Source organism: Molossus molossus, unplaced genomic scaffold, assembly GCF_014108415.1.
Source record: "Molossus molossus isolate mMolMol1 unplaced genomic scaffold, mMolMol1.p scaffold_m16_p_4, whole genome shotgun sequence".
Classification (NCBI taxonomy): Eukaryota; Metazoa; Chordata; class Mammalia; order Chiroptera; family Molossidae; genus Molossus; species Molossus molossus.
The window spans coordinates 81,680,343-81,690,880 of NW_023425377.1; the positions used below are offsets into that span (position 1 = coordinate 81,680,343).

The window sequence follows — 10,538 nt, forward strand, 5'->3', positions numbered from 1 at the left end:
GAGTGGAAGAGAGAGAGAGAGAGAAACATCGATGTGAGAGAGACATATCTATTGGCTGCCACCTGCACGACCCCAACCGAGACCACAGACAAACTGCAACCGAGGTACATGCCCTCGGCCAGAATTGAACCCAGGACTCTCTGGTCTGCAGGCCAATGCTCTAATCACTGAGCCAAACAGGCCAGGGCAGAGGTACCATTTTTTAAAAAGCTGTGTCCCTTGCTTGAGGAGTGGCCCCCACTTAGCCTGGGCACAGGCCCCTGTGGCTTTGAGAGTCTGCTGACCGGCGGTGGAATGGGCTGACCCAGGCACTTGCCCTAGATGGAGCAGCCCAGTGTTTTGTCATAGCCACATGCGGCCATGGAAGTTTAGGAACAGAATACAGCACTGCTAAGATGTGATTTGGAAGGGAGACAGGTACAGGGAGGCCACACCACCCTGAACCTCCTTTTTAGCAGATTGGGTCTGAATTGTGGCCTGTCCTCTGCCTCTCTCACAGTCCCATCTGTCTGGAACATGGGGGGCAAGCCTTGGGGAAGCCTTCTCAGCTCATCTTCTCTAACAGTACAGACACCAGAGGACTGAGAGGAGCCGGGACCTGTAACTGCAGTAAGAGGTGATTCTACTAATGTGGGCGTCTGGAGCCAGAGAGAAGAGGTGAGTCTGGGCAGTGCCTCCTGTGAGCAGCTCCTCATGTCATTGCTGACTCTCCTTACTTTTCCCTTCGGTTTCTTTTCTTTTTTTTTAATCCTCACCCGAGGACATTTTTTTTCATTTTTTGCTCAGATAGAGTAGGAGGGAGAGAGAGGAAGAGAGAGAGAGAGAGAGAAACATCGACGTGAAAGGGACATCGAGTGGCTGCTCCTGTACGACCAACCAGGGCCGGGGACAAACTGCAACCGAGGTACACGCCCTTAGCAGGAACCGAACCCGGGTCTCTCTGGACCCCAGGCAGATGCTCTGACCGCTGAGCTAAACCGGCCAGGGCTCCCTTCGGTTTCATTACAATCTGTTCCCACAGCAGTTTCCTGTCTTCACCTTAGTCTTGAGCTCCTAATGTTTCCAAGCTGGGGACAAGGTGTAGAGGAGCCACAGTCTGTAAAAGGTAGAAACGGTGGGGTACACAGATCTCAGGTGATCTGCTCATCTCAAGGCTCGTCACTGCCTACTGGGCAGTGGGTTTGGGTGACAAAGAAGTAGTGAGTGACTGGTACTTTCTCCCTGTGTCCTGATTTTGAGAAGGATTTTAAGTCTCTGAACTGCAGCGGTGTAGCTGGCTAACCAGGGAAGATGTCTAACAGGATGTCTGATTATGGAGCGCCTTGTGCTGTGTGGGCCTGAACAGCACGGCCTCAAGTGTTTGACAAGTGAACATACACACAGTTTGTAGTCTCGAGGAGTGCTCCCTGCTATCATCGGGAGGGGCGTGGGGGGCTTTTCTGTGGTGCATTGGCTTCAGACAGCTGTCTCAGAGGGCTGTCAGCACTTCCCAAACTGTCCTCCCTCCCCAGGCAGCTCTTCACTTGGCCATATAGCAAGCATCGCTGTGCTTGAAAAACCATGGGACACCGACTGAATATTGTGTAGAACTGTCATATCTGGTATCCCTACGCCTCCCGTAATTGCTGCGCTTCGTCCTGCACAGATCCCACCTGTCCTTCGAAGTCCTGGGTACACCTAGCCTGCTGGCATCTTTGTCCTTAGGGAAGCTTTCACTCTGTTCCATCTTGCTCATTAGATCCCCACCAGAGTGTGAGTTTATGAGTGACAGGATTTCGGTCTCTTTGATTCCCCCCTACTTCTGCCTCACCTGTAATGGCTGTGTCTCCTGTCAGAGTAGCGCTCTTCTATGCACTGCTGTTCTCAGGAATCCCAGAACCTAGGGGACCCCCGGCAGCCAGAGAATTCCACTCTTCTAACTCAGAGGCTTACTTGGTCCACATTTAGCAGAAAAGAGTTACAGAAGTATGACCCTTGTCCCCATTCTCTCAAAAATGAGGAGTGAAAAAATCTCCCGGGGGAATTGTTAGATAGGACAAGGGTCTCAAGGTCTGAACCATTCTTACTAAATGCTATTCTTGCTAAATGTTAAAATACGTAGTTAAAATTTTGTAGACCAGTTGTAAACAGGATAAGCTTGACAGGAACCCAGCCCATAAGTGTAGCCAACTGCAAAGAAGAAACCAGCATATAATTGACCAAACTTTACATAAGCAGTGGCTAAGAGGCAGAGCTTTGGATATGAATACCCCATCCTGTCTCTATTTCTTGCTGCAAGTAAATACAACTACCTTGTGACAACCATGTCTCATTTTTTTTTTTTAATCCTCACCCGAGGATATTTTTCTATTTATCTTCAGATAGAGTGGGAGGGAGAGAAAGGGAGATCGTGAGAAACATGGACGTGAGAGGGGCACATCAACTGGTTGCCTCCCGCACGACCCTCCAACCAGGGCCAGGGACAAACTGCAACCAAGGTATGTGCCCTTGGCTGGAATTGAACCCACAACTCATTGGTCTGTAGGCCAACGCTGTACCCATGAGCCAAACCAGCCAGAGCCATGTCTCATTTTTTTTTGGTATGTGCCCCTAGCGGGAACCGAACTCTGGACTCTCTGATCCACAGGCCAACGCTCCAACCGCTGAACCAAAATGGCCAGGGCATTGTCTAATTTTTTAATAGAGCACCCTGAGTGGTGAACCCCTTGGGTTCCGTAGTAAACTGTTTGCTCCGTGCCTCACTTTCCCCATCTATACAATGGGGATATGAACAGCCCCCTCCTTCTGGTAGAGCTATTGTGAGTATTAAGTGAGTTAATATGAGTATTAGTCTCTGAGCAGCACCCTCACATGTTCAACCCCTCTTGCCTGTTCTAACCTCTCCCATGGCTCAGTAATGCCCCAGACTCAAGTGCAGGCCCCCAGCTAGGCGGTACACCACCACAATCAGGTCTTGCCCCATCTCTACCACCAGGGATTGGGTAAGAAGGACACCCCCATTCCCACCTCTTATCCTGATATTCCCTCCAATAGTTAAGATGTTTCTCCAGGACACCTCTTCATGCTCCTGCTCCTCAAGAGGCATCCAAGAGTGATTGCCCCTCTTCTTCTCCTCCTCCTGCCTCCCAAGGGCTGGCTGGCTGTTGTCTCCTTTGGACACCAGATTCCCAAGAGCAGCCCAACCTGTACCAGCCAGGAAAACTGACAGGCCTGGGGAGGTTGAACAGACAGCCCTGGTCTGCCCAAAGTACTGGACAGCCTTGGTGGAGTGTGAACCACTGGCCAGAAACAAAGACCAGAGGTGAACTCAATAATGCAGCCCTCACCCGACAACACTTAACTATGAGTTTGACTGTCTGGGTCTGCCCCAGTTCTCATGGGGGTCTCCAGTGACTGTTCAGGGCCAGGTATACAGTAGGTGCTCAAGAGGTGGTAAATAAATGAACTGAATAATATCCTGCCGTTTTGAGGCCTGGTGATCTTGGTCAGTGATTTTTAAGCTCCCAGGGCCTCAATTTTCCCATTCGTAAATAAGGGCTCAGCCAGTACCCACACAACAGTGCTATGTGTGGTAAATAGGACATGACTACAAACGGCAAGAGGTGTCCAACTGGGAGTCAAAAAATTCACGGTGAGGGCCCTGTCCCCCGCCCCCGCATGGGGGGACTCCCGACTGTGAGCCTAGCTAGGGACCTTGGACTGGCCCGGCTGATCTAAGGGTGGACCTGGGCAGGCACGAAGGTGGGCGGGGTGGAGGGAGGCCAGGTTGGGGGGAGGGCAAGCTCCCCCCCCCAGCTTCTTTGTCTCCCCGATCGCTCCTCGCCCAGGGAGCTCGTCATGGAAACGCATGCGGGCGACCGGTGGGCACAAGGAAGGGGGGGCAGAGACTCCGGGTGGGGGCGTCAGAGACAGGGAGAGATCCAGAGAGATGCAGAGATAACCAAAGACCCAGGAACCCAGACCCTCGGCCCCCGCCCAGCACCGATGGGGCTCCCGAGGCCTATCCCAGGAGGAGAGGAGCCCGCAGATCCCTTCCCTAGCTCGCACCCACGGGACACTGGGACCTCCGAGACGTAGAGACAGAGGAGGCGGGCGCCAGGGAGGCGGGGACCGCACACTGGGGGCCTGGCCAGGACACCGATGCGCGGAGACAAAGAGCCCCCGCCCCTCGCGCCGCAGCTAGGCCTCGGTGGGTACGGGGTCTCAGGGCCCGGCAGGGTCCCCTCCGCCTCCCCCTTCCATCTCTCCTCCGCCCCCGTCATCTCCCCTCCGCCCCCGCGGGGGAGGGGCGTGCTTTGTGCTCAGCGCTTCGCCCGGCTGCTGCCGCTGCCAGCTCCGCCCTCCGAGCACCCGCGCGCCAGGTGAGTGGCCTAGGAGCTGAGGCCCCGGACCCTTCGTTCTCCCGGAGGCATCCGCCCTGATGCGGGGATCGCCGGGACTGAGAACCCCCGCTAAAGCCAGGCCGGCCCCGCCCTCTTTGCCCGACCTGGATCCAGGGTGTGGGGTTGCCAGCAGCCGATCGTTCGTCAGGGCCACATTGTGCGGGGGAGGCCGCGAGGACACCCCTCCTCCCCTGGCCTCAGTTTCCCTGGGCGGTTCCTTTGCAATCTTGGCCGCCCCTCCCCCGCCGTCGCCGGGTACCGGTCCCCTGGACTCAGTCTGTGCCTCCCCTCCAGAGCAGCTTTATCCCCTCCAACCACAGCCTGTGCAACTGGCGACACCATGATCTCGACCAAGGAGAAGAATAAAAGCCCGAAGGACAGCATGACGCTTCTGCCTTGCTTCTACTTCGTGGAGGTGAGGTGGGGGAGGGTGTCGCGTTGGTGGGGCGGGGCAAGGCAGAGGCCTCAGTTCCACTGACCCTGGGGACCCCCATGCTGAGGCACAGGGGTGCCACAGCTGGGGTCACCCTCCAGTTGGCGCACACCTAGGGTACCTGGGGGTGGGGATCAGAGGAGTTGGGCTCTGCAGGACGAGTAGAAGCTCAAGGGGCAAAAGGGTATTCTGGGCTTCCCAAATATCCTGGGCAAATGCTGGGAGGTGGGACCTTCAGTCTGGGGTTCAGGCTAGTAGCTCACCTGGAGGGGCTGAAGCCAAGGTATTGGAGTCATAAGAGTGGTACAGTTAGTGAGGGTGCAGTGTCTTCCTCCAGCCTGAGGATCTGAGCTCAAATCCCTCCTGTGGGCAGGTACACTTCCCCTAACCTGTGATAGAATAGGTTGAACACATAATGAGAGCTTCAAGTGTTTAAAAAGTAAAATGCAGTAAGTGCATCCACCTGGCATACGCTGGTGATGGCACAGGGTGACCTTTGCCCATCCTTGGAGGTTCGGTACTGACTTTAATCTCCCTGTAGCTCCCTCACTTGACATGCCAGTAGGCACTCAGTAAATGCTCCTTGGGCACAAGACCTGCTCTTACAAACCCAACTTTGGCATTTCCCCTCTGAGAGCCCCAGCCTGGTTCCCTCCCTCTGTTCCAGCCCTGACCATGGGGCTGAGGGTGTCTGTCCTGCCCTGTACACTCTCCAGGGCTAAATGGATGGTTGAGGCTCCTCTTAAGGTGCCATACAAGACAGGAGTTAAAGTGGGAGCCTCTTGTGGGCTTCATCTGTGCCTCAGTTTCCTCATCTGTAAAATAGGGGGAGCTTCCTCAGGCAGCCAGGCCCCCTTAGACTCTTGCATATTCTCTGGCCCCCACAGTGCTGCCCCTGTCTTTCTCTTATGGGTGCCAGGGGGCTGGGACCCACCCACCCCGGGGTGTAGATTGGGGGCGGGGTGCAGTTTGGGTGCTGTCCAGCAACTCACCCACAAAGTGCACAGTGAACTGCAGGAAGGAGTTGAAGTTGCAGCTGCTAGCGTTTGAGTTTGAGACTCTTGGACAAGGATGGGAAGTGTAGAACTGGGAGGGTTTGCTTCTTCAAAAAGATTCTGCCAGAGTCTGTGCCCAATAGGTTTGTGGCCTATGCAAATGACTGAGGAATCTTCCTCCAGGCACCACACCTGTGATGTGATCAAGACCAGCTTCCCAAACTCAGTCTTACTGTCTGTATCTCACGGGTGGCATGAGCATGCATGCCATCACATATGCTGTTTGCCCAGCTTGTGGGGGCACATGACAAGGGTGTTTGGAGGACAGTTGCATGAAATAGTGACTCGGTGGATTAATTTATTCATTCATTCAGTACCTGTCATGAGCCAGATGTCCATGTTCTTGGGGCTGAGTGACAGGTTGACACGTAGGTTGTGAGACCCAGAGGAAATAAAGCATTGCAAGGGATAGAGAGATGAGTGGCTAGGGAGGGCCACTCTGAGGAGGTTTGGGGCACCAGAGGGATGTCTAAGGGCACCCATCCATCCTGAAGAGAAAAGCTGAGCCCTGGCTGGTTTGGCTCAGTGGTTAGAGTGTCGGCCTGCGGTCTGGAGAGACCCGGGTTCGGTTCCTGCTAAGGGCACATACCTCAGTTGCAGTTTGTCCCCAGCCCTGGTTGGGTCATGTGGGTGGCAACCACTCGATGTGTCCCTTTCATGTCGACGTTTCTCTCTCTCTCCTTCCCACTCTATCTGAACAAAATACCAAAAACAGAGAGAGAGAAAAGCTGAAAAGCAGGAATGTTTGCTGTTTCTAAGTTGTTCAAGATGTCAAGGGTGGTTGGAGGGAAGAAATGGATGAAATGAAGTGGGTGGATGGGTGAGTAGGTGGATGGATGCAAGGAAGGAAGCATGGATGAATGATGGCTACGTAAATCCATGGACTGGTAAATGAATTCATGGGTGCAAGAATGGCTATGATGGATGGATGGACTGTGGCTGCTACACAGATGGATGGGTGGGTCGCTGCATGGTGGATGAGCTGATGATTGAGTGAACTGCAGCATGGACAGGTGGATGGGTGGGTAAATCAGTGGATGGGACTGAATTCATGGAGGGATGAGTCAGTGAATGTGTGTGACTGGCCAGTCTTCTCCCTGCAGCTGCCCATTGTGGCATCCTCCATTGTGTCCCTGTACTTCCTGGAGTTGACCGACCTCTTCAAGCCAGCCAAGGTCGGTTTCCAGTGCTATGACCGCACGCTCTCCATGCCCTATGTGGAGACCAACGAGGAGCTCATCCCGCTGCTCATGCTGCTCAGCTTGGCCTTCGCTGCCCCTGCGGCCTCGGTGAGTCCTGGGGTCCAGGGGTCTTGGCCAGCCTGTGGGCACCCTTGGCCAGGATCCAGCTGAGTTCCCCCCTGTCAGCAGATCATGGTGGGCGAGGGCATGCTGTACTGTCTACAGTCTCGGCTGTGGGGCCGCGGAGGTGGCCCAGGCGGGGCTGAGGGCAGCATCAATGCTGGCGGCTGCAACTTCAACTCCTTCCTGCGGCGCACTGTGCGCTTTGTAGGTGAGTACTGGACAGCATCCAAACCACGGCCATCCATGCCAGGGTGGGCAGGTCTTGGCCCCCTGACACCAGCCTGACCTTTTCACTCATAGGAGTCCACGTGTTCGGCCTGTGTGCCACGGCCCTGGTGACTGACGTCATCCAGCTGGCCACAGGCTACCATGCGCCCTTCTTTCTGACGGTTTGCAAGCCCAATTACACACTGCTGGGCACCTCCTGTGAGGCCAACCCCTACATCACTCAGGATATCTGCTCTGGCCACGACACCCATGCCATCCTGTCTGCAAGGTGAGCAGGCTCTAACCCCTGTCCCATTCTGTATGGGGAAACAGGTACAGAGGGGTCTCAGATACAGTGGCATTCACATGGATGACTCTTACAGGAAGACCTTCCCATCCCAGCACGCCACACTGTCGGCCTTCGCTGCAGTCTATGTGTCGGTAAGTCCTGGGCCCAGGCCCTGCCCACCCTACCACACCCTGGCCAGGACCTGCCCACACTGATCCAACCCCATCCACCCCACCCCAGCTTTTCTGGCCCTACCCTGCCCCTGTCCCTTTTACTGCCCCACCACCCTGACCACCACCCCATCCCCAGATGTACTTCAACTCGGTCATCTCTGACACGACCAAGCTGCTCAAGCCCAGCCTGGTGTTCGCTTTCGCCATCGCAGCGGGTGTCTGCGGTCTCACCCAGATCACGCAGTACCGTAGCCACCCTGTGGATGTCTATGCTGGCTTCCTCATCGGTGCTGGCATCGCTGCCTACCTGGTGAGGGTCTGACCAGGGAGGCTGGGCTGCCACTGGGGCGGGTCTGAGAGGGGAGGATGGCCCCCAAGGGGACGGTTGGAGGAAGGGAGGCACAGGTGCCAAAGCCTGACCCTGTCCTGGGGGGACTCTGACAAGTCCTTTGGAATTCTGGAACCAGAATTTCATGGACTTTAGACTTGTCCTTTGTGCAGTGTAACTAGAGTAACCTGAAGCAAAAATTTGCCCCTACGGGGAAAATGGTAGCCTTTCTCCTAAAACTCCCCTATCAAGGGCCAGTCCTTCCCCCTCAGATCTCCAAGTCTGTGCCCTGTGGGGACCGTGATAGAGGTAACAGGCCTCACAGCCAGCCTGAATCTCACCCTCAGGCCTGCCACGCGGTTGGCAACTTCCAGGCCCCACCCACAGAGAAGCCCACAGCCCCAACACCTGCCAAGGATGCACTTCGGGTGCTGACCCAGCGGGGCCATGACTCGGTGTACCAGCAGAACAAGTCCGTGAGCACCGATGAGCTGGGCCCTCCGGGGCGGCTGGAGGGTGTGCCTGGTCCTGTTGCTCGCGAGAAGACCTCATTGGGCAGTCTGAAGCGGGCCAGCGTCGACGTAGACCTGCTGGCCCCACGCAGCCCTATGGGCAAGGAGAACATGGTGACTTTCAGCCACACACTGCCCCGCGTCAGCACGCCCTCACTTGATGACCCTGCCCGCCGACACATGACCATCCATGTGCCGCTTGATGCCTCGCGCTCTAAGCAGCTCATTAGTGAGTGGAAGCAGAAATCACTGGAAGGCCGTGGCCTGGGGCTGCCTGATGAGGCCAGCCTGGGGCATATGCTGGTGCCTGCAGAGCCCATGGCAGAAGAGGAGGAGGAGGAGGAAGAGGAGGAGGAAGAGGGGGAGGAAGAGGGTCCAGCCCCGCCCTCACTTTACCCCACTGTCCAGGCAAGGCCAGGCCTAGGGCCTCGGGTCATTCTCCCTCCGAGGTCCGGGCCACAGCCCCTGGTACACATCCCAGAGGAAGGGGCACAGGCGGCAGCTGGTCTGTCTCCCAAGGGCAGCGTGGCTGTGCGGGCCAAATGGCTCATGATGGCTGAGAAGAGCGGGGCCGCTGTGGCCACGGCCTCGACTCAGCCCCGCATGGCCAATCCACCCCGGCTGCTACAGGTGATTGCCATGTCCAAGGCACCAGGTGGACCAGGCCCCAAGGCGGCCGATACAGCCTTGTCCTCCAGCTCCAGCTCCGACTCCTCACAGTACAGGTCACCATCAGACCGTGACTCGGCCAGCATCGTCACTATCGATGCACACGCGCCCCACCATCCTGTGGTTCACCTGTCTGCTGGTAATGGGCCCTGGGAGTGGAAGGCTGCTGGCAGCGGGACAAAGGGTTCAGAGGGAGAGGTTGGCTATGAGCTAGGGGACCTGGCTCATGGCTTTCGTGGTGGGCCTAAGCCACTGGGTATGTCTCCTGGCTCGTCTGTCAGTGACGTGGACCAGGAGGAGCCAAGGTTCAGTGCTGTGGCCACAGTCAACCTGGCCACAGGGGAGGGGTTGCCCCCGCTGGGTGCAGCAGATGGGGCTCTGGGGCCTGCTAGCCGGGAATCAACGATGCGGCGCAAAGGGGTTGGCCTGGGTGAGCGTGATGCCTCTTGTGAGTTGGAGGCTGAGAGCTACTACCATAAGATGCAGGCAGCTCGCAGGTTCAAGGACTGAGCACCCAGGGTCTCTGCAGGATTGGGGAGGGGGGGTGAGGGAGGGGGGAAACAACAGCATGCGGTGCTGGGAAAGAGGGCTGAGGTATTTTACAGACAATAAAAGGTTGATACTGGAGTCATGGCTGCAAAGTCATCCTGGTCTGAGGGTCTCCCACACAGGCAGCGCTGTGGCAATGCATACAGGCCTCAGGGTCCTGGGCTGGGTGTAGGCTCTCAGGGGCCGTGTTTGACCAGTGGCCTGGGCCTGTACACTGGAAGGCCTCAAAGACGACAGGGTACTGAGGCAGCAAGGCAGTGGGTCCGGTCAAGTGTACCTGGAGGACTGTACAGCAGGGTTCAAACTGGGATATGGAAAAGGATTGTGTGGTTTGCAGCATCAGGAAAGTTGCCCCATTTCAAACACATGCTCACTTCCCAGGGAAGGCCACCCGACTGGGAGAGGGCCAGGCGAGACTCCCCAAGCAGGGCTCACTGTTCCACAAGACTTCATGCTGATGCTGAGTCCAGTGTCCAGTGTCCATGGGGCCTGCACTGGCCTCCATATCCCACATCTGGAAATCTCCAGAAACACTGAAGTCACGGGGGTGGGGGGTAGGGACACAGGGAAATATCTGAGTTCACAGAAAACAGCAGTGAAGACAAGCAGGCCCAATAAAGAGGGAAATGAGTGCAGG

General features: G+C 56.3%; 1 protein-coding gene across 2 annotated transcripts; it reads left to right on the forward strand.

Moving 5' to 3' along the window:
- Positions 1 to 366: 366 nt before the first annotated feature.
- Positions 367 to 9,865, forward strand: PLPPR3 (phospholipid phosphatase related 3). 2 transcript variants are annotated; one of them, XM_036242122.1, is made up of 9 exons: positions 367 to 417; positions 566 to 657; positions 4,677 to 4,797; positions 6,974 to 7,159; positions 7,241 to 7,382; positions 7,475 to 7,670; positions 7,765 to 7,822; positions 7,980 to 8,153; positions 8,519 to 9,865. In XM_036242122.1, exons 2-9 carry the CDS (start codon positions 629 to 631, stop codon positions 9,860 to 9,862), a joined length of 2,250 nt encoding a protein of 749 aa, XP_036098015.1. In that variant the 5' UTR covers positions 367 to 417; positions 566 to 628; the 3' UTR covers positions 9,863 to 9,865. The 2 variants fall into 2 exon arrangements, with proteins under 2 accessions (XP_036098015.1, XP_036098016.1); XM_036242123.1 differs by lacking the exons at positions 367 to 417; positions 566 to 657 and adding an exon at positions 4,320 to 4,361.
- Positions 9,866 to 10,538: the final 673 nt, after the last annotated feature.